Source organism: Crinia signifera, chromosome 4 (genome assembly GCF_055691185.1).
Source record: "Crinia signifera chromosome 4, ASM5569118v1, whole genome shotgun sequence".
NCBI lineage: Eukaryota > Metazoa > Chordata > Amphibia > Anura > Myobatrachidae > Crinia > Crinia signifera.
Window position 1 is genome coordinate 303,977,118 of NC_139220.1, and position 25,154 is coordinate 304,002,271.

At 40.2% G+C, this 25,154-nt stretch overlaps 2 protein-coding genes across 2 annotated transcripts; both read right to left on the reverse strand.

Annotated features, from left to right (window-relative positions):
* Positions 1-10,207: 10,207 nt before the first annotated feature.
* Positions 10,208-11,821, reverse strand: LOC146073271 (uncharacterized). Its single transcript, XM_083180453.1, has one exon. It carries the CDS (start codon positions 11,819-11,821, stop codon positions 10,208-10,210), a length of 1,614 nt encoding a protein of 537 aa, XP_083036579.1.
* An 11,140-nt stretch (positions 11,822-22,961) lies between these two features.
* LOC146073272 (uncharacterized) lies at positions 22,962-23,735 on the reverse strand. The gene has a single exon (XM_083180454.1). It carries the CDS (start codon positions 23,733-23,735, stop codon positions 22,962-22,964), a length of 774 nt encoding a protein of 257 aa, XP_083036580.1.
* Between the last annotated feature and the right edge of the window lie 1,419 nt (positions 23,736-25,154).

Below are 25,154 nucleotides of genomic sequence, written 5' to 3' on the forward strand. Positions count from 1 at the left end.
CATTAGTGACCAGAGATGGTCGCTGATGAAAGTGAACCTCTGCTGGGGGAGCCACAGAGGTAATCAGCTGGTCGCAGGAGCAAGCTCCTGCGACCAGCGATTAGAGTGGGGCTGAAAACGTGAGCGCACCCAGCATTTTATCGCTGGGGGACACTCCCATCACTGGCAATATGGTCACCAGCGACCATATTTCCAGCGATTTCAGCCCCTATCGCCCCCGTGTGTACACAGCTTTAGAAAGGGAAGGGGCCCTGTCTATTATGTCAGTCCTGGGTCCCACATATTCTGATGGCAGCCCTGATCCCAATGATTGCCCATCAGCTGTGAATGGAATATAAATGACTGTGATCTAATGAGAAATTCCTAATAAAATGCCAAAATTGACATAGTAATGGGCAAATACAGAAGCAATGGAGGAACTATATCCTCTACAAGGACTGGCTATTTGGGCCACTACCTGTATATTGTTTCTGTGCTACCATTACCTCTTGTTACTGTGTGTTATCTATATCTGTTTGTGGTGACAAATCAACTGATATTTTTGTTTCATGTGCGCAGTGTTTGGGTGATAGAAGTTCCCGTATCCTCACACTTTAATCATGATATATGTTACTAGTATGTTATTGCAACAATCTTAATGAATCATCATTCCTTGATTATATTTTACATACAAAAAACGGATATATATATAGCAAGGGAAATAAGTGTGCAAATTATTTAAAAACCTGTGAGCTGTGGATATTTGTTGATATTATCCACACTTAAAGGACTGTTTGAATGAAGTCCCAATTCCAATTTCTTTCTGCACCAAAGGATTTTCAATTATCCTGGCAGCTCTCGGTCACATGAATTTCACAGGTGTAGAATTGCTAGAGGAAGAGATGAGAGCGCTCCATTGTGCAATAACGTCAAAAACTTTTATTTAAGAACAAGATGTGTCTTCAATAAAAACAGGTATATCGTGACGTACCAAAATAGGCGGTATACCACCGCAGAGATTTCGCATAGATAGTGTTTACCCAAACACATATGTAGGAGAGGTTACACTACGGGCTTTCAGCGTCTCGACACGGCTGGATGGATGGACTGCAACGCCAGGCCACGCCCCTGGCGTTGCAGTCCATCCATCCAGCCGTGTCGAGACGCTGAAAGCCCGTAGTGTAACCTCTCCTACATATGTGTTTGGGTAAACACTATCTATGCGAAATCTCTGCGGTGGTATACCGCCTATTTTGGTACGTCACGATATACCTGTTTTTATTGAAGACACATCTTGTTCTTAAATAAAAGTTTTTGACGTTATTGCACAATGGAGCGCTCTCATCTCTTCCTCTAGCATACATATATATATGTAGAGTACATATGCCATGACCTGAAGCAATTTCTTATTAACAAGCAACGAAACGTTGTCCTTATAGGATGGCCTGAGAGTTTCAAGGATTCAAGATGCTTGGAGTACTGCTCCCCCCCCCCCTGCCCTCTATATATATATATATACACAAGTAACTAGCCAACATAACCATAATGTCGGCTCCCAAACAGGGCAAAACGTGAAGCTCCATGGGGCGCCATCTAGTGACTGCCAGCATGCACAACACTCCAATTCCCCATAAATGTGAGGAGCAGTATTATCCTTTTATTGTGTCAGATATATTATACAAATGATCCCACAGTATGATAGAGAATATATAGATATAGTCCATATGGTACTTATACATGATATGATAGAACTGATAAAGAACACATAGATATATATAATGTACATATTACTGATTATATATATTGTATCACATATGGTATTATACAGTATAATTATGTGACATGTAAATGATTCCTGCCCCTACATTACTGACTCATACAATTTAGATGAAAAATGATAAAGTCCCTTTAATATATTTATACATAGAATGTGAACTTTCATGAATTTGTATATTGATTTATGAATACTTAACTGCAATGTCACAAATAGAATAAGGCCATATTATTGTATTATATAGTAATAATAACTTATTATATATTGGTCAAATAAAATGTAATCACTAATAACAAGACAATATTCACAATAGAATAGTCAAATTGATTGTGTAATTATCAGCATAATCTTATGTATAATATAATTACCTTACTCTGGGGATCCTTCCTCTGTCTCTCTCTTACTCCTCCGTCCTCCCAGCTCTCCAACCTGTAACTGATCCAGCAGCTCCTCCATCATCTCCCAGTGGCCTGATACAGCCTATTTATAGTCACTCCTCCCCAGCTCTCCCCAGTAGTTCCCAGGATGCCCTGCGGGAATTCTTACACTGAGAGGTGACATGTAATTTAGGGGCCCATAACATTAGTATACAGTCATTCACCACAGCAGCTCCTCCTGCCCAGCTCCTTGTCTTGTAAATGAGGTGTAAATATTCCTATGGTCACTTATTACAATGGGAAATGCTAATTACACCCTGGCAGGGTAACACCTTGTATAGTAATTAGATCACAGCAGCCTCTGACGTCCTGTTATGTCACCAAAGGGACCTTTTGTTTAGGAGTCACCTATTGTCTGGCCAGAGTTTCAGCAGAAAGACTTGTTCTACATATCGTTAATAGAAGGAAAATCACTCTCTTTTTATTGGGACACACTTTTCAATGTATCTCCTCTATTCACATAATAGAAGATATTAATTGAACATAGTATTAGTGGCTATCGATATTAGGACATGTGATAAACCTAGGCAAGTTCTAGATTTTGTAACCAGTAAGGGATAGGAAGGGGAGTTATTCCCACCTATTGAAGGTTATACAAAAACTAAGCTTTTAAAAATCATATAATAAAATATTGCACATATACACACATATATAACTGTCACAGACATCAATGGTCAAATAATCCCATTCAGAGGTATAGTAACAAGTTTGTATATCCCAGTGAGGTGATGTAAAGCACACTGTTGTTTAGTACAAGCTAATTAATTATACTGATACTATGGGGGACATTTAGTAGGATGAGAGATTCATAAAGTGAGAGATTTGGGAGAAAACTCCAGTTATTTTAAAGCGGCAATCATTTACACTGCAAAACCAGTTTGATTTTACAGTGTAAATGATTGCCACTTTAAAAAACTATTGATTTCTTACCAAATCTCTCACTTTCTGAATTTCTCGTCCTATTACATTTCACCCCTATGTATCACTTAGTCTGCAAGTAAGATCTAAATATACGTAGTAAATAATCCAGTTAAACAGTTGCTGAATGGAAAGTGCCTGTAATTATAATCCTGTCAGCACTGGATACATATAGTTAGTTTCACAGTCTGTACAAACAGGGCCGTTTCTAGACAATTTAGCTCCCAGGGCGAAGAAATAAAAATGCGCCCCCCCCCCCCAATACATAGCATGGTATTATAGTAATTTCGCGCGCCGAAGGCGCGCGCCGAAATAGGGGGTGTGGCTTGATATTAAAAGGGGTGTGGCTTAATGTAAGGCGTGGTCTAGCAGGAAAACAATTACCTTATATCACACTTTTGCAACCTGCAAGACCAGACATTGGTTGCTGCAGGAATTGTTATTGTCCTCCCGCACTTAAGTTGGCTGGCTGAAGGCCACACAATGACCTAGTACGCCTCACAATGACAGGCTACTTAAATCATTATACACTATTTATCTGTGATGCCAATTACACATTACGCCGTACACTGTGATGACGATTACATATTACGCCGCACACCGTGATGACAATTACACATTACACCGCACACCAAGATGCCCATTAGACCACACACTGTGATGGCAATTACACAATACTCCCCACATCGTAATGCCCATTACACATTATGCCCCATGTGCCGCTGCCGCACAACCGATGCTGTTTACTAATATGCCCCCACAGTGCCAGATATGCCCCCACAGCGCCACAAATATATACCCCACAGTGCCACATATATGCCCCCACAGTGCCACACATATGCCCCCACAGTGACACAAATATATGCCCCCACAGTGACACAAATATATGCCCCCACAGTCCCACAAATATATGCCCCCACAGTGCCACACATATGCCCCCAGTGCCACAAATATATGCCCCCACAGTGCCACAATTATGCCCCACAGTGCCACACATATGCCCCACAGTGCCACACATATGCCCCACAGTGCCACACATATGCCCCACAGTGCCACAGATATATGCCCCCCAGTGCCACAGATATATGCCCCCAGTGCCACAGATATATGCCCCCAGTGCCACAGATATATGCCCCCCAGTGCCACAGATATATGCCCCCCAGTGTCACAAACATATGCCCCCAGTGCCACAGATATATGCCCCCAGTGCCACAGATATATGCCCCCAGTGCCACAGATATATGCCCCCCAGTGCCACAGATATATGCCCCCCAGTGTCACAAACATATGCCCCCAGTAACAAACTTACTTGGAGAGGGGAGGGGAGCGCATCGTGCTTCTCTCCTATCCCGCGCCCGAGCTCCTATTGGCTGACAGCGGCAGCCCAGTGACGTGGGCGAGGGGACGGAGAAACGCACGATGCGTTCCCCTCCCCTCTCCAGCGTGGAGTCGGGCGGCCGGGGAGACAGCGGCAGCGGCTGCGGCTGCGGGCGGGGGGGTTAGACTGCCGGGCGCCCTGGCTGTTTCAGAGGCGGACAAGCCGTGCGGCGCCCCGGGCTGCTGCACGGCTTGTCCGCCTCTAGAAACGGCCCTGTGTACAAAAGTGAAACACATAGATGTTAACAGTGATAATCTAATTAGGTATAAACAGTGTGTTTATAATACATCACATGTGGGCGGGTGGCAAAAGACAATGCTAAGAACACTTCAGCAATAGTAATAGTCTTATTTCATGTTTGAATGTTGCCTTCAGCCCGAGAGTAGTCACATGACTTGATAAAAGATCACACAATAAAGCCCCTTTCACATTGCAGTTTTAACACGGCATATTGCCGATTTCTAACTGCTTTAAAACGGTACCAGCTGCAATATGAAAGCTCCACAATCAATTTACCGGTTACAAAATACCGGTATTTTGAAACGTGTTAAAAGCAGGATCCTCCACGTTGTATCTGAAGGTACAAAAATCGTATTAAAACTGCAATATACCTTTACAACATGCAATATGAAAGGGGTTTAACTGGCTTTTGACCCATTTAAAAAAAAAACATTTACAAAAACGAGTTGAAAGCTGGTTTCACATTGCAAAAACCTGCTTTCAACCCGTTTTTGTAAACATGTCTTAAAACTGGTCAAAAGCCGGTTAAACCCCTTTCATATTGCATGTTGTAAAGGTATATTGCAGTTTCAATTTTCATTGCAGTTTCATTTTTTTACCTTCAGATTCAACCCGTTTCCCCCATAGAAAGCCATACAATGTTATTTAAAATGGTTTTTTTTTGCTGGTTTTAGTCAGTGGTGGGGCTGTTAAGGTGAAATAAGGTGAGATGTATGTATCAATATCTGTATGCACGTGCTAAAGCATAATGCCTGTAGAAAGGAGATATGGGGAGACAGAGAGGTACCTTTTTGATCTGGCTGATAACCCGTGTCGGAGTCTGCCTGAGTTACAGATGGAGCCAGGCTGCAAAGACAAGCCTGGCTCCATCTGTAGCTGCTGTGACATCCGCCGTGCATGGTGGTTAATGCGCCAGATGATTGTATCGCACAGGGGGCTTCCTCGGTGTCTGCGTTAGCATTTATAAGATGCAATGCTGGAGCCCAATAAAATGCAGAATTATAAATGCATATTCCAGTACAATTATTTTTCCAAATTTTGTGCTATGAATTGCAAGAATTTATTTTGTTAAAATAAATGATTATTCTGAATTGCAGGAAGGTATGATGGAAGGTCGACGTGGGTTAGGTCGACAGCGTCATTAGGTCAACACAAACATTAGGTCGATATGGGAAGGTCAACAGTCAAAACGTTGACATGGGGTTTGACTCTGGTTTTTGAGTTGACTTGTGCCGACAGGTGGTATTTCATGCCCTACCATCCACTAGGGCAGGGCTGGGCAACACCGGCCCTTCAGATGTTAATGAACTACACATCCCAGGATGCTTTGCATTAGTTTTGCTATGTGGCCATGCTGAAACTGATGCAAGGCATGCTGGGATGTGTAGTTCATCAACATCTGGAGGGCTGTTGTTGCCCAGCCCTGCACTAGGGTGTGGTGGGAGAATGGGGGCGTGGTTCTATGTTTCAGTGTCCATGTCGACTGTGTCGAAATTCGGGACAATTTAAAAAAAAACATGTCGACCTTTCGACCGGAGACCTTCTGCATGTCGACCTAATGCTTGTGCCGACCTAATGACCCTGTCGATCTAATCAATGTCAACCTTCAGTCATGGTGACATTCCTGCATGTCGACCTTAATGCATGTTGACATAATGCTTGTCGACCAATTTACTGTCTACCCAATGATCCCATTTCTAGGGATTTATAGGGTGGTTATAAGATGGCAATTCATATTTATTATTATAAACATTATTGCTCTCTGTGATATAAAATTGTATTATTATTTTAGACAATGCTTTTGTATGGTTCAAATATTAAATATTGTTGTTGAAATCTATATAACAATCACATAAAATAAAGTTAATTGATATCTAGAGAGTTATTTAGATGAAACTTTAAATATTCTTAATGGTTTCTCAATAGTGTTGGTCTGTTTGATTGATTTGGCACAATTATTTCTATTACATTTTTTAGCCTTTTAAATTAAAAAAGGTGACTGTAGTCTGCTGTAAGAAAATATATTTGACTGTTTATAAAACAGATTTTTTGCAGTTTGTGATATCTAAAAAAAATTATCTTGTGTATGTTTTTTTGCATCTTTTTGTGACCAGAACTAGCTTTAATATTGTGTCTTGTGTCTGTATGGAGACACTTGTGATGAATATAGTGTGTCATGTAATTAATTTTAATTTCAGAGTCATAATTTAAGAGTGCTTCTAATGTTGGTAATACTATCTATCCTCTGTTTAATGGACTGATTACATATATGTTATCTGATGTCGATTATCTTCCCCAATTCTTAACCTTAGTAAGTTTATAATCCATTTTTATCTATTTTTTTTTTTTTTTTTATTGTGACTATTTGATGCTCAAAGTGGGATAGAGTTATCTATATATCCTGTATATGGCATGAGAGGTAGAACAAGGTTTTGATCTTCCAATGTATCTCCTTATGGTCTCTCTTCCACTATTCAACAATAAATTTAAAACACAACTTGTGCAATGTAAAAGACATAAGGACCTTATCTAACCCTTTACCTAATAGACAAATGATCAGCATCTATCACCCAGAACACTTCCTTCTGGCCCCAAATCTCTGATTTACTATATAACCAACTCCTAGTACACACTTGTTTTCCCAAATTAAGGTCATCCATCTCTGCTTGGACCAGACCAGGACCAGTATGGATGCAGTTTCTATTGGGACTCCGATATTGGCATTGGGACTGTTATCATTATACAGGTCGAGTATCCCGTATCCGAATATCCGTTATCCGAATTATTCCGAAATACGGACATTCCAGAAAGTGAAAAAAAAATTTTTTTTTGCTAAAAACTCACTGGGGACATTTGTAACAGCATCACTGGGGACATGATATGTAACTGCCACTATATATGTGCAAGACAATGATTGCTTGGCATTCAAATTCAGTGCTGAGATAGTACACACATTTTGTTTCACGTTTTGAAACCTTGTTTTTTGAACAATTAAAATATATTTGTGTGTATTTTATGTGGTAATAAAATATATTTGTGTGTATATTATGTGTTTATACAGCATACATGCAAGATACTTCAAAATACATCATTGAAATATTAAAATATTCCGAAATACGGAATAATCCGTTATCCAAAATTCTCCTGGTCCCGAGCATTTTGGATACGGGATACTCAACCTGTATATAATTATAGGATCGACCATCATTTACATCACAAACATCACTAAACTTATCCCCACGTGGTTAGATACTGTAACAACATATGCTTGGACTGTGCTTCTAGGAGTCAGACACCATCGGTTGTCCCATAAAATCGGCCTGGTGAGAATCACATGGACAAGCAGAGACATTTCCTAATATACATCTGTGTGCAGGAACCTGTGTGTCATTTTATCCCATCTGTTGTTTTAATACTTGTTTTAATAAAAACTATTTATATATGATTTACAGGCAATCTATCAGTGTCTGAATTACAGGGTAGCAGCCCCTCTATTGTCTGTATCACTGGGTGATCACATGTTGTAATATCATGTATATCTTTCCTCCTGTTGTCGGCCATGGATCAGACTATGGAACAGGAGCGTCCATGTACTATCAGTGACAGCAGTAGCGCTGATTCCAATTATAATATTTTTTAAAAAAAATCTGTGGGGAAGTGTAATATAGGACAATACAGGATCAGTGTTGGATAATCTCATAGAAGCCCTAAGCTCTACCTATAAGTAGTCAGGTGATGGTGAGATGTCTGATGATTATACTCATTGGAGCCCTGAAAGCCAAGAATCTCCTGTTTTATATGGGACTGGTCTTGCTGGTATATAATGCCATAGGCCATATACCATGCTGTGCTACTTATGGCGGGACAAATGCCATAGGCAGGCTAGATGATGGTGGCACCATCTGTATCTCCCCTGGTCCCATCGTCTAATATGTAGAACAATGTACAAAAGGATTTAATACTTATAAAATATATTAGATCAGCAGCCAAAAACAGAATCATATCATTTATAAGGATCAGTATTTATTCAACAACAAGTATTATGGGGATAACTGTCAGTAACATAAATAGTAGTTACTGATATTGTTTGATTATAGTCACTAAGTCATTTTAATTAAGTTCTTGATCATAAACATGGTAAACAATGTGTTATCAATAGGATTTTATTCATAACATGGTGTAAAAACAAAATATGTGCTGTTACCCACAGCAACCAGATATCAGCTTTAATCACCTAGTGCCATCAAGCAAACAGCTGTATAATCATTGATTACTACGGGATACAGGGGACTGATGTCTTAGTTGCACCATTATACAATATAATACATAGTATATGAATCAGAGGGAGGTAAGACAGCAATAGGAATGTATGAGGGACAGAATAAGGAGGTATAATAGGGACTGGGAGGAGCTGCTGGGACTCTGTAATGGATATACAGCTCTTTCCTGTACTAGCCCCAGCACCAGTGTGAGCAGAACAGCTGTATATTACAGGGCACAGTAATGGCAGCCACATCGTCATTGTCTGTTATACTGCAGCTCTATTTCCTAACAGAGAGATTATCCCAAGGGAAAAGCAGCCCCCAGCTTACTGGTCACAGCTCTCCTGTCTTTAGCAAGATGGATTTATATCAACGTATTGCCATATTCATACTGTAACATTAAAGTTACCTTCCTGAAACACATAATGTGGTGATACAACTTACTATTGATTCGCATGCAACATTCAGACCCTCAGAGTGACTATGTATGTGAGTAATAAGGTTGATCTCTTCAGTAAAACACTTGCTGCACTCAGAGCATGTATATGGCTGATCCCCTGTGTGACTCATTGGATGTATAACAAGTTTTTGTGGTTTATTTTAGTTGCTTCCACCAGACTCCACATGAGAATGCCGGGCTGCTCACCCCAACTTACAGTAGGTGTTCCTACACACAGGCTGTGAATGGATGTTTCATAGACTTCCATTCGCAGGATGCAGGGGAACACCCATATCATTCGATGGTCAGCAACCTTCGAATGATGTGGAAGGCACACGCACATCTGCTTAGAGCAACCTTAGATATGTGTGAGAATTCAGAAGGAAGTGGGCGGGCAGCTGACAACCGGTGATGTCATCTGCCCGCCCCTGTACCCGCATCATCGGCCCATTAGCATGATAATGCCCAGTGTTATTTAGGGATCACCCATTAAGTGCTGGGTGTTCCCATATGCAAATGGTCCGGTCCACCGCCACCTGCCCCCCCTGCCCTCAAGGTTGTGTGTGTGCACCCATTGAACAGTCCCCTACAGATGACAATGCACATGTACAGACACATAACATCAGAGCCGCCCGGATCTGCTGTAAAATTTCATCTTATGCTGTGACAATAGCCCAACATTGGACCCCTTGTGAACGAAGGGGTCCGAACGAACAGACATGAATAAGGTCCCTTGTTTCTTAGTGAAACACTTGTTACGTTTAGAACATTAATGTGTTTTTATCCAGTGTGAATCCTCTGATGAAGAAGAAGATTTCTCTTGTCTGTAAAACACTTTCTGCATTCAATGCATTGAAATGGCTTCTCTCCTGTGTGACTCCTCTGATGTTCAGAAAGATGTGATTTCTGGGAAAAACATTTGCTACATTCGGAGCATTTATATGGTTTCTCTCCTGTGTGAATCCTCTGATGTCTGCGAAGATGTGATTTACGTATAAAGCATTTGTCACACTCAGAGCACAGATGTGGTCTCTCTCCTGTGTGACTCCTCTGATGGATGAGAAGATCTGATTTATATGTAAAGCTTTTGTCACACTCAGAGCACAGATGTGGTCTCTCTCCTGTGTGACTCCTCTGATGGATGAGAAGCTCTGATTTACATGTAAAGCATTTGTCACACTCAGAGCACATATGTGGTCTCTCTCCTGTGTGAATCCTCTGATGTCTGAGAAGATGTGATTTACGTGTAAAGCATTTGTCACACTCAGAGCACAGATGTGTTCTCTCTTCTGTGTGACTCCTCTGATGGCTAAGAAGAGATGATTTACATGTAAAGCCTTTGTTACACTCAGAGCAGATATGTGGTCTCTCTCCTGTGTGACTCCTCTGATGGATGAGAAGATGTGATTTACATGTAAAGCGTTTGTCACACTCAGAGCACAGATATGGTCTCTCTCCTGTGTGACTCCTCTGATGGATGAGAAGCTGTGATTTACGTGTAAAGCATTTGTCACACTCAGAGCACAGATATGGTCTCTCTCCTGTGTGACTCCTCTGATGGATGAGAAGATGTGATTTACGTGTAAAGCATTTGTCACACTCAGAGCACAGATGTGGTCTCTCTCCTGTGTGACTCTTTTGATGTATGAGAAGCTGTGATTTATATGTAAAGCATTTGTCACACTCAGAGCACAGATGTGGTCTCTCTCCTGTGTGACTCCTCTGATGTGTGAGAAGAGATGTTTTACATGTAAAGCATTTGTCACACTCAGAGCACAGATATGGTCTCTCTCCTTTGTGCCTCCTCTGATGGATGAGAAGATTTGATTTACGTGTAAAGCATTTGTCACACTCAGAGCACAGATGTGGTCTCTCTCCTGTGTGACTCCTCTGATGGCTAAGAAGCTGTGATTTACGTATAAAGCATTTGTCACACTCAGAGCACAGATGTGGACTCTCTCCTGTGTGACTCCTCTGATGTGTGAGAAGCTGTGATTTATATGTAAAGCGTTTGTCACACTCAGAGCACAGATGTGGTCTCTCTCCTGTGTGACTCCTCTGATGGATGAGAAGCTGTGATTTACGTATAAAGCATTTGTCACACTCAGAGCACAGATGTGGTCTCTCTCCTGTGTGACTCCTCTGATGGATGAGAAGCTGTGATTTACATGTAAAGCGTTTGTCACACTCAGAGCACAGATATGGTCTCTCTCCTGTGTGACTTCTCTGATGGATGAGAAGCTCTGATTTACATGTAAAGCGTTTGTCACACTCAGAGCACAGATGTGGTCTCTCTCCTGTGTGACTCCTCTGATGGATGAGAAGCTGTGATTTATATGTAAAGCGTTTGTCACACTCAGAGCACAGATGTGGTCTCTCTCCTGTCAGACTCATCATGTGTTTGATAAATTACAAATTAGCTGTGGAAGGTTTCTCCCATGCAAAAAATGAGAACGTCTTTAGTGAATCCTCCAGAGGTGTATAGGAAAACACTTTCTATATTTGGCTTGATCAGAGAATAATGTCCTTTTAACAATGTCTTGTAATGTTCTTAGAAGAATTTCTGTATTTTATCTGTAACACAAAAAAAAAAAATCAAAATTGAAAATATAAAAATGACTGGTGTAGATCTAGTTATTTTTGTTCTTCTTTCAAATAAAATTGTATCGCATAAAACTTGACAAGTAATAATAGATTATTCAATGCATGTGATCCTGATATATATATACACGGCAATCGGCAAACATCCAAATGGTATATCATAGCAAATACAGTGGGTAAGAAATAGCACAATATAATAGTCAGTAATGTCATCCCATTAATATACCAAATAAATATGATGCCGTTTGTCATAAATCAGGAATTACTACATGAAAACTCTTCCAAGAAACCTTTGTGGAGATAATAGCAGTATTGCTGTCCCTAAAAATATCATAAGCCAATGCATGAGAAGATAAGGAAAGGGGCAGGGGGTGAGAGGAGCCACACATGAGAAGGCTAAAATTACCCCCATTGTCAAATGTTGTAAGGAATATTTCCCAAGAGTCTCTGTTGTTCATACCACGTGGAATATTTTAGAGCATCTGCTATTCTACACTGGATATCCCTTGGTAGAGTGGGAACATAACCTTCCTACATATCAAATACACCTGGTGCTAAGTGTTCTCCATTCAGAGAAGTTTCTATCCAGGCCCAGACAGAAATTGGCCCCAGGATTATAGTCTATAAAGTGTAATTTGTCATAAACAAAGTTCCCATTTCCCATGCAGCAATGTATAGATTGAGTAGTGCGGCCAGTGCTGCTGACTGTCTGAGAAAGGGGAGGGGCCCTGTCTATTATGTCAGTCCTGGGTCCCACATATTCTGATGGCAGCCCTGATCCCAATGATTGCCCATCACTCATACAATTTAGATGAAAAATGATAAAGTCCCTTTTATATATTTATAAATATAATGTGAACTTTCATGAATTGGTATATTAATTTATGAATACTTAACTGCAATGTCACTCATAGGATAAGTTAATATTATTCTATTATATAGTAATATTAACTAATTATATACTGGTCAAATAAAATGTAATTACTAATAACAAGGCAATATTCACAAAAGCAATGCTAAAACCAACTGTGTAATTATCAGCATAATCTTATGTATAATATAATTACCTTACTCTGGGGATCCTTCCTCTGTCTCTCTCTTACTCCTCCGTCCTCCCAGCTCTCCAACCAGTAACTGACCCAACAGCTCCTCCATCAGCTCACAGTGGCCTGATACAGCCTATTTATAGTCACTCCTCCCCATCTCTCCCCAGTAGTTCCCAGGATGCCCTGCAGGAATTCTTACACTGAGAGGTGACATGTAAATTAGGGTCACATAACATTAGTATACAGTCATTCACCACAGCAGCTTCTCCTGCCCAGCTCCTTGTCTTGTAAATGAGGAGTAAATATTCCTAAAGTCACTTACTACAATGGGAAATGCTAATTACACCCTGGCAGGGTAACACCTTGTATAGTAATTAGATCACAGCAGACTCCTGTTATGTCACCAATGGGACCTTTTGTTTAGGAGTCACCTATTGTCTGGCCATAGTTTCAGCAGAAATACATGTTCTACATATCAGTAATAGAAGGAAAATCACTCTCTTTTTTGTTGCTGCACTTTTTTAAATGTATCTCCTGTATTCACAAATAGAAGATATTAATTGAAAATAGTATGATTGGCTATCTACATTAGGATATGTAATAAAGCTAGGCAAGTTCTAGAGTTTGTAACCAGTAATGGAAAGGAGGGGGAGTTATTCCCACCTATCCAAGGTTACACTAAAACTAAGCTTTCAATATGATATATTAAAATATTGCACATATACACACATATATAACTGTCACAGAGAGAAACAAAGCATCAATGTTAAAGAATCACATTCAGAGGTATAGTAACAAGTTTGTATATCCCATTGAGGTGATGTAAAGCACACTGTTGTTTAATACAATGTAATTAATTATGTTGATACTATGGGGAAATTTAATAGAATGAGAGATTCAGAAAGTGAGAGATTTGGTAAGAAACGGCAATCATTTATACTGCAAAACTAGTTTGATTTTGCAGTGTAAATGATTGCCGCTTTAAAAAAAACTGGAGACTTCTTACCAAATCTCTCACTTTCTGAATCTCTCATCCTATTACATTTCACCCCTATGTATCACTTAGACTGCAAGTAAGATCTAAATATACATAGTAAATAGTCCAGTTATACAGTTGTTGAATTGAAAGTCCCTGTAATTATAATCCTGTCAGCACTGGATACATATAGTTAGTTTCACAGACTGTACAAAAGGGAAACACATAGATGTTACCAGTGATAATCTAATTAGGTATAAACAGTGTGTCTATAATACATCACATGCGGGCGGGTGGCAAAAGACAATGCTAAGAACACTTCAGCAATAGTAATAGTCTTATTTCATGTTTGAATGTTGCCTTCAGCCTGAGAGTAGTCACGTGACTTGATATGAAAGCACACAATAAGTGGTGTAATTACACAATTATCCCAGTGTATGTGCTTTTAGATAGAAACATCACATTTCTAGTGCAAGACAAGTAACTATGGGGGTTATTCTGGTTGGTGCGGCCAAACGTGCGTACGTCCCATATTAGCGCACGCTCTCCGTACGCGGCCGTTGAGGTTAATTCCACCCACAAATCAGCCGCATACTTACGGGCAGAAACAACGTCGGAGGGGAGTGGCGTACAATTGAGTGTACGCCAACGTACACGGACGGACCACCCCTTACACACTGACAACTGGTGTACAACAGAGCGTACGCCACCGTTTATGGACGTCTCTCGTCCGTCTTCCCGCCGACTTCTTGCGGAAATCTGAGCGTACGCCACCGTGCACGGATGGGTCTCTATTGTTTTCAATGGAAAACTCAGCGTATGTCACCGCTCGTGAGAGTGAGCGTACGTCCGTGCACGCTGGCATACCCTTCACATATATGGCCCTCGTAATCTACCCTTTCAACTATGATTAAGACAATTAAAATAATTATTCTATTTGTTAATCAATTATTGTTTTCTATTGCCTCAATTGTCTACCTTAATGAACAGGCTAAAAATAATACATTTTAACCCTCCTTACATGTATATATTTTATGTTCTAATGTTGCATTTTTATCACTATCTATGTGTCCCCACATTGCAATTTACTTTTAAATAAAGTTATGTTGTTGTTTGTGTGTATGTACTAAATTATGTCCATAATTAGTTTGATCTGAATTTTTACTATGTATACCTACCCTGATGTTATGTGTGATGTTTTAATCTAACAACATTAAACATTCATGCATTTTCACTATGTGTTATTTAACTCAAAAACACACACATTCACACAGCAATCGTTACCCCTCACCTCAAATTACAAATATAAGTTAAATTACACATCTGTATCTGCCCTTACAAACCCTCTAACATTTTTATAATTAAAAACACAGGCAACTTCTAACTGAATATAAACTTTTATTTTTTTTTTAAACATAAAAACAAAAATAATCAAAAAAATTAAAGTAGGGCCTCCAGGCGCAAAAAAAGAATGTTCAAATAAAGCAGGGTTAAAAATATTTCCTGCAAAATCTGGCCCACATCTTCCTGGTGCTGTTCAGTGACTGTAGTGAAGGAAAAAAAAAACATTATATTGAATATATAATATACACCAATGTTTGTTGTATTTGTACATAATAAGAAGTTGTGAGTTAAGTGTGAAGGCCACATACATTTTTCAACTACATTGAAGAAGGGTATGCTGTAAACACACTACTAAAAACTAATATGTTAACACACACATACTGTACATATTACATAACATTAAATAGATTCCTCCTTCTTGGATGAATGTATGCTGTATCCCAATTGGTAGTTTTGTTTTGGGGGGCTCACCTCTAACCTCACAATTAGGCTGTGCTATTTAAGGGTTATGACATTGTTGCGGCTTAAGCACTCCTTATTATTTTAAATTTAGGACATTGCTGTACAAATTATAGGTCTAAAGTAGGCATGTCCAACGTTGGCCCTCCAGATGTTTTGAAACTACACATCCCAGCATGCTTTGCCACAGTTTTGCTATTAGAGAATGCTAAATCTATTGCAAAGCATGCTGGGATGTGTAGTTTCAAAACATCTGGAGGGCCAACGTTGGACATGCCTGGTCTAAAGCTATGTTTGTATTAGAGTAAACACGTTGACACATGTCGACTTGTGTAGATTGAGTGTGCTACTGTGTAAAGTCTATGAAAGCACGTAGTGAATGTGTATAACTGTTTAACAAATACCTACCTTAGCATATTTAAGCAGGTCTTACAAAGATTCTTACCTTAAATTAAACAAACCTTTAAATGTCGAGAAGTATAGAAAGATAAGCTTCCGAGGTGTTTGAGTGCTGTGTGTGGCTTGCAGGTAGTGAAATCATGGTTTGGACTTAATAGACTGCAGCATTGCTTATTACATTCAGGTGTATGTGTTTGAGTAGTAATCAGCGTAAATTAGCAAACCCAGGCGCACGCTGTCATGCGGTATCTGTAGGGGTGGTCTCAGGTGGCGGTTGGCGGCCGCCTGTTTTGTGTCCGAAATGAACGGTGCTTTAAGCTGATCGAGCGGTAGTAGCACCGTTCATTTTTGGTGCACACCCCCATGTACGCCCATGTTTACGCCCATTTTCCCTCATTATTTCGGCCGCTCCCCTCAACACGCCCCTATGCCGCCACCAATGCCCGTACTCTCGCGTACAGGTTTTTTCGCACGGAGAGACCCGTCCGTAAGCGTTGTGGAGTGTTTGCGCCTGCGCATTGGAGATGGTACGCATGTGCAGATCGTTAAAAACCCCGGAACGTACGCGTACGGCCCGCCCGCACCAACCAGAATAAGGCCCTATGACACTATAGGGATATAATCTTACACTGTCTTGTCTGCTATAGGTATATCTTTTTCTCAGTATTATTAATTAATGACTAGTCTAATTTAAGATGATTAATAAAACAATTTCACGTCATTTGTATGGACAATTTGTATGTTACATATCCATAAAGGCAGGTAGCCAGGGAAAATATTGTCAGGTAATGCAAGAGGCACCTTGTATAGAAATACCCCAGCACAGAATGTTGTCCTTCAGTGGTTGTGATGAGAGTATTCAGGGAAAAGAGGTGGGATAGGTAGGAGAGACATAGAACAGCCTTTTACCTTTTCCTAGTGTGCTGCTGCCTATCACATACAATTGTATTGCCTTGGTGGATGGTGAGCGACACTTAGTCAGTGGTGGGGCTGTTAAGGTGAAATAAGGTGTGAGGCATGTATCGATATCTGTATGCATGTGCTAAAGCATAATGCCTGTAGAAAGGAGAGACGGGGATTCAGAGAAGTACTTTTTGATTGGCCTTATAATCTGTGTAGGAGTCTTCCTGAGTTAGCTGCTGTGGCGTCCGCCGTGCATGGCGGTTAATGCGCCAGATGATCGTATCGCACAGAGGGCTTCCTCGTGTCTGCGTTAGCATTTATAACATGCAATGCTGGAGCCCAATAAAACGCAGAATTATAAATGCATATTCCAGTACAAATATTTTTTTCCAAATATTGTGCTATGAATTGAAAGAATTTATTTTGTTAAAATAAATTATTCTGAATTAGTTTATATAACATTGTGTTGTATTAAGAAAATGTGGGGCATTTTTGTGCATATTGTGTACCTGTAAGCATGGTCAGAATACCAATAGTAACCAAGACATAGTCGCTTTTCTATTTTATGTACTAAAGATATCTTAAAAGTTTGATATAACCTGTGATTTATTATTTCATAGAAATAACGCTGTATTTAATTAAATCAATTACATGTGAAAGATTAGTGTACAAAGAAGCCACTACCACATGTACAGATCTTCCTGGTGGTGTTATTAAATCCTTATGTATTTTTGAAACATAATACATAATTTGTATTACCAGGATTTTAATGTAGAAATACTCAATACTGTTGAAACAAATACAAACAATTCTTTATTATCTTTACTAACTTTAAATCAGACCTATCTTGATTGATGCATCCTTGTCCACAACATTATCAGCCAGGTAGCAACCAACAGCTAATGCTTTTAAATCAGGTTTAAGTATGCTTTAAACTAAAGGTGCCCATACACACGCAGATTTATCTTCAGATCTGGGTGGTTGGAACAAAAACATGGTTATGGATGAGAGCAAATGACAGTTGACCATTTGCTTGGAAATGCTGGAAAACTAACAAACTGTTGCTCATCCATAACCATGTTTTTTTTCCAACCAGCCAGATCTGAAGATAAATCTTACTAGTGTATGGGCACCTTAAGAATACAATATTAAAAAATGGTTTGGGATACGGTCAGTAGGTCTACAAGCATTGGGCCAACAAGCATTAGGTTGACAACATTATGTCAACATGTATTATGTTCAGCATGCATTAAGGTCAACATGCAGGAAGGTAGACATGATGGAAGGTCGACGTGGCTTAGGTCAACAGGGTCATTAGGTCAACACAAGCATTAGGTCGATATGGGAAGGTCAACAGTCAAAACGTTGACATGGGGATTTACTCTGCTTTTTGAGTTGACTTGTGCCAACAGGTGGTATTTAATGCCCTTCCATCCACTAGGGTGTGGTGGGAGAATGGGGGCGTGGTTCTACATTTCAGTGTCCATGTCGACTGTGTCGAAATTCGGGACAATTTAAAAAAAAACATGTTTACCTTTCGACCGGAGACCTTCTGCATGTCGACCTAATGCTTGTGCCAACCTAATGACCCTGTCAATCTAATCCATGTCAACCTTCAGTCATGATGACCTTCCTGCATGTCGACCTTAATGCATGTTGACCTAATGCTTGTCGACCAATTTGCTGTCTACCCAATGATCCCATTTCTAGGGTTTTATAGGGTGGTTATAAGATGGCAATTCATATTTATTATTATAAACATTATTGCTCTCTGTGATATAAAATTATATTATTATTTTAGAAAATGCTTTTGTATGGTTCAAATAATAAATATAGTTGTTGAACTCTATATAACAATCACATTAAATAAAATTAATTGATATCTAGAGAGTTATTTTGATGAAAGTTTAAATATTCTTAATGGTTTCTCAATAGTGTTGGTCTGTTTGATTGATTTGGCACAATTATTTCTATTACATTTTTTAAATAAAAAAGGTGACTGTAGTCTGCTGTAAGAAAATGTATTTTTCTGTTTATAAAACAGATTTTTTTGCAGTTTGTGATATCTAAAAAAAATTATCTTGTGTATGTTTTTTGTATCTTTTTGTGACCAGAACTAGCTTTAATATTGTGTATTGTGTCTGTGATGGTGACACTTGTGATGAATATAGTGTGTAGTGTAATTTATTTTAATTTCAGAGTCATAATTTAAGAGTGCTTCTAATGTTGGTAATACTATCTATCCTCCGTCTCATGGACTGATTACATATATGTTACCTGATGTTGATTATCTTCCCCAATTCTTAACCTTAGTAAGTTTATAATCCATTTTTATCTATTATTATTATTATTTTTTTTTAAATTGTGACTATTTGATGCTCAAAGTGGGATAGATTTATCTATATATCCTGTATATGTAATGAGAGGTAGAACAATGTTTTGATCTTCCAATATATGGTCTCTCTTCCACTTTTCAACAATAAATCTAAAACACAACTTGTGCAATGTTAAAGACATAAGGACCTTATCTAACCCTTTACCTAATAGACAAATGATCTGCATCTATCACCCAGAACACTTCCTTCTGGCCCCAAATCTCGGATTTACTATATAACCAACTCCTAGCACACACTTGTTTTCCCACATTAAGGACATCCATCTCTGCTTGGACCAGACCAGGACCAGTATGGATGCAGTTTCTATTGGGACTCCGATATTGGCATTGGGACTGTTATTATTATATATAAGGATCGACCATCGTTTACATCACAAACATCACTAAACTTATCCCCACGTGGAAAGATACTGTAAAAACATATGCTTGGACTGTGCTTCTAGGAGTCAGACACCATCGGTTGTCCCATACAATCGGTCTGGTGAGAATCACATGAACAAGCAAAGACATTTCCTATTATACATCTGTGTGCAGGAACCTGTGTGTCATTTTATCTCTTCTGTTGTTTTAATACTTGTTTTAATAAAAACTATTTAGATATGAAATACAGGCAATCTATTGTATAAAATCAGTGTCTGACTTACAGGGTAGCAGCCCCTCTATTGTCTGTATCACTGGGTGATCACATGTTGTAATATCATGTATATCTTTCCTCCTGTTGTCGGCCATGGATCAGACTATGGAACAGGAGCATCCATGTACTATCAGTGACAGCAGTAGCGCTCATTCCAACTCTACTATTGAAAAAAATCTGTGGATATAGTGTAATATAGGACAATACAGGATCAGTGTTGGATAATCTCATAGAAGCCCTAAGCTCTACCTATAAGTAGTCAGTTGATGGTGAGATGTCTGATGTTTATACTCATTGGAGCCCTGAAAGCCAAGAGTCTCCTCTTTTATATAGTACTGGTCTTGCTGGTATATAATGCCATAGGCCATATACCAAGCTGTGCTACTTATGGCAGGACAAACGCCATAGGCAGGCTAGATTATGACGGCTCCATCTGTATCTCCATGGTCCCATCTTCTAATATGTAGAACAATGTACAAAGGGATTTAATACTTATAAATATATTAGATCAGCAGCCAAAAACAGAATCATATCATTTATAAGGATCATTTTTTATTCAACAACAAGTATTATGGGGATAACTGTCAGTAACATAAATAGTAGTTACTAATATTGTTTGATTATAATCACTAAGTCATTTTAATTAAGTTCTTGATCATAAACATGGTAAACAATGTGTTATCAATGGGATTTTATTCAAAACATGGTGTAAAAACAAAATATGTGTTGTTACCCACAGCAACCAGATATCAGCTTTAATCACCTAGTGCCAGCAAACAAACAACTGTATAGTCATTGATTAATATAAGAAACAGGGAACCAATGTCTTAGTTGCACCATTATACAATATAATACATAGTATATGAATCAGAGCGAGGTAAGACAGCAATAGGAATGTATGAGGGACAGAATAAGGAGGTATAATAGGGACTGGGAGGAGATGCTGGAACTCTGTAATGGATATAAAGCTCTGTACTTGTTTAGATTCATGGCAGCCGATATATCGGATGCAATATCGGCCGATATATATCAACCGATCCGATGCGATCCGATTTTTTACCTGTACATAATCCCACTATCCACAACGCATGGAGTTGATGTTAGATAGTGTGACGAGAAATCCGCATACGCTCGCCACGCTTCGGGCTCGGTGGCTTGCTGCGCTCACCACACTATATAAGATCAACTCCATGCGTAGTGGATAGTGGGGTTACGAACAGATAAAAAATCACATCGGATCGCATTGGCAGATATCGCATCCGATATATCAGCCGCCATGAAACTAAACAAGTACCTAAAGTTCTTTCCTGTACCAGCCCTAGCACCAGTGTGAGCAGAACAGCTGTATATTACAGGGCACAGTAATGGCAGCCACATCATCATTGTCTGTTATACTGCAGCTCTATTTCCTAACAGAGAGATTGTCCCAAGGGAAAAGCAGCCCCCAGCTTACTGGTCACAGCTCTCCTGTCTTTACAAGATGGATTTATATCAACTTATTGCCATATTCATACTGTAACATTAAAGTTACCTTCCTGAAACACATAATGTGTGATACAACTTACAGTATGTTATGTATCCCATCCTTGCTGGCGGGTCACCAGAACGTACGCGCTGGTGACCCGCCAGCAGCCTCGCCAGCGAGGAGATTGAGACGCACGTGCGACGGAAAACCTTGTCCGTCTCCGCCTCAGGGAGACGGACAGGGTTAGGGGGGGTTAGGGGGGGTGCGGGCAGGCGGTGGGGACCCCGGGTTACCGCCGGCAAGCCGGCGGGGACCCGGGGGAAAGGATCGAAGCGCCGTCGGAAGGGGACGCGCGCGCCTCTCGTGCGCGCGCGTCCCCTTCTCACCATCGCCATGGCGCTGGCGGGGGATGGCGGCTGGCGACGCCAGCGCCATCCCCTGCAAAGATGGACCCTGACCCATCTGTACTATTGATTCGCATGCAACAGTCAGACCCTCATAGTGACTATGTATGTGAGTAATAAGGTTGATCTCTTTAGTAAAACACTTGCTGCACTCAGAGCATGTATATGGCTGATCCCCTGTGTGACTCATTGGATGTATAACAAGTTTTTGGGGTTTATTCTAATTGCCTCACAAGGTTGCAAATTCACAGCCTTGTGAGTCCACCAAACCCCACCTGTGAATGCCAGGCTTCTCTCCCAAACTTGCAGCCGGTGTTCCCACGGACAGGCTGCAAATGGATGTTTAATATAAACATCCATTCGCAGGCTGTTATGAAACACCTACATCATTCCATGGTCGCCGACCATCAAATGATGTGGAAGGCACACGCACATCTAAGGTTGCTCAGAGTAACTGTAGATGTGTGTGCATTCTGAAGGAATTGGGTGGGCAGCTGATATCTGGTGATTTCAGCCGCCTGCCCCCTCATCCGCATCATCAGCCCGTTAGAATGAGCACACCCAGCATTCTCAATGAAGCACTGGGTATTCCCATATGAAAATGGACCGGTTCAGTGCCCCCTGTCTTTCAGCCCTCTGCCCACAAGGTTGGGTGTGAGCACGCAGCGAAAAGGTTGTCCGCCATGGGTGCACGCACCCAGCATCTGCACATGCTCAGAACTGACCCTACACATGTGCAGACACATAACATCTGTGTTGCCCGGCTCTGCTGTAAAATGTCATCTTATGCTATGCCAAAAGCCCAACATCAAACACTTTGCGAACGAAGGGGTCCGAATGTACGGACTTGAATAAGGTCCCTTGTTTCTTAGTGAAACACTTGCTACATTTAGAGCATTAATGTGTTTTTATCCTGTGTGAATCCTCTGATGAAGAAGAAGACTTTTCTTTAATGTAAAACACTTTCTGCATTCAAAGCATTGAAATGGTTTCTCTCCTGTGTGACTCCTCTGATGTTCAGAAAGATGTGATTTCTGAGAAAAACACTTGCTACATTCAGAGCATTTATATGGTCTCTCTCCTGTGTGACTCCTCTGATGTACACCAAGTGCTTGCCTGGTGATAAAACACTTGCTACATTCAACACATTCATATGGTCTCTCTCCTGTGTGACTCCTCTGATGGCTGAGAAGATGTGAATAACATGTAAAGCATTTGTCACACTCAGTGCACAGATGTGGTCTCTCTCCTGTGTGACTCCTCTGATGTGTGAGAAGATGTGATTTACATGTAAAGCGTTTGTCACACTCAGAGCACAGATATGGTCTCTCTCCTGTGTGACTCCTATGATGGATGAGAAGATCTAATTTGTATGCAAAGCCTTTGTCACACTCAGAGCAATTATATGGTCTCTCTCCTGTGTGACTCCTCTGATGTATAACAAGATGTTGCCTGGTGATAAAACACTTGCTACACTCAGAACATGTAAATGGTTTCTCTCCTGTGTGACTCCTCTGATGTGTGAGAAGATGTGATTTACATGTAAAGCGTTTGTCACACTCAGAGCACAGATGTGGTCTCTCTCCTGTGTGACTCCTCTGATGTGTGAGAAGCTGTGATTTATATGTAAAGCGTTTGTCACACTCAGAGCACAGATGTGGTTTCTCTCCTGTCAGACTCATCCTGTCATAGATAAGATACAAATTAGCTGTGGAAGGTTTCTCCTATGCAGAAAATGAGAATGTCTTTAGAGAATCCTCCAGAGGTGTATAGGAAAACACTATCTATAGTTGGTTTGATCCGAGAATAATGTCCTTTTAACAATGTCTTGTAATGTTCTTAGTAGAATTTCTGTATTATACCTGTAACAAAAAAAAAAAACAAAAAAAAATTGAATTTCAAATTCAATTGTATTGCATAAAGCACGACATGTAATAATAGATTATTCAATGCACGTGAGACTGTTATATATCCATGGCAATAGGCAAACATCCAAATGGTATATCATAGCAAATACAGTGGGCAAGAAATAGCACAATATAATAGTCAGTAATGTCATTACATTAATATACCAAATAAATATGATGCAGTTTGTCATAAATGAGGAATTACTACATGAAAACTCCTCCAAGAAACCTTTGTGGAGATAATAGCAGTATTGCTGTCCATGAATATATCATAAGCCAATGCATGAGAAGATAAGGAAGGGGAAGGGGGTGAGAGGAGCCGCACATGAGAAGGCTAAAATTACCCCCTGTCCTATGTTGTAGGGAATATATCCCAAGACTCTCTGTTGTTCACACCATGTGGAATATTTTAGAGCATCTGCTATTCTACATTGGAATTCCCTTGGTAGAGTGGAAACATAACCTTCCTACATATCAAATACACCTGGTGCTAAGTGTTCTCCATTCAGAGAAGTTTCTATCCAGGCCCAGACAGAAATTGGCCCCAGGATTATAGTTTATAAAGTGTAATTTGGCATAAACAAAGTTCCCATTTCCCATGAAGCAATGTATAGATTGAGTAGTGTGGCCAGTGCTGCTGACTGTCTAAAGCCCAATACACACGGGGAGAAATATTGTTCAGCAATATAATGCTCAGTAGTGTCTCCTTTTCATTAGTGACCAGAGATGGTCGCTGATGAAAGTGAACCTCTGCTGGGGGAGCCACAGAGGTAATCAGCTGGTCGCAGGAGCAAGCTCCTGCGACCAGCGATTAGAGTGGGGCTGAAAACGTGAGCGCACCCAGCATTTTATCGCTGGGGGACACTCCCATCACTGGCAATATGGTCACCAGCGACCATATTTCCAGCGATTTCAGCCCCTATCGCCCCCGTGTGTACACAGCTTTAGAAAGGGAAGGGGCCCTGTCTATTATGTCAGTCCTGGGTCCCACATATTCTGATGGCAGCCCTGATCCCAATGATTGCCCATCAGCTGTGAATGGAATATAAATGACTGTGATCTAATGAGAAATTCCTAATAAAATGCCAAAATTGACATAGTAATGGGCAAATACAGAAGCAATGGAGGAACTATATCCTCTACAAGGACTGGCTATTTGGGCCACTACCTGTATATTGTTTCTGTGCTACCATT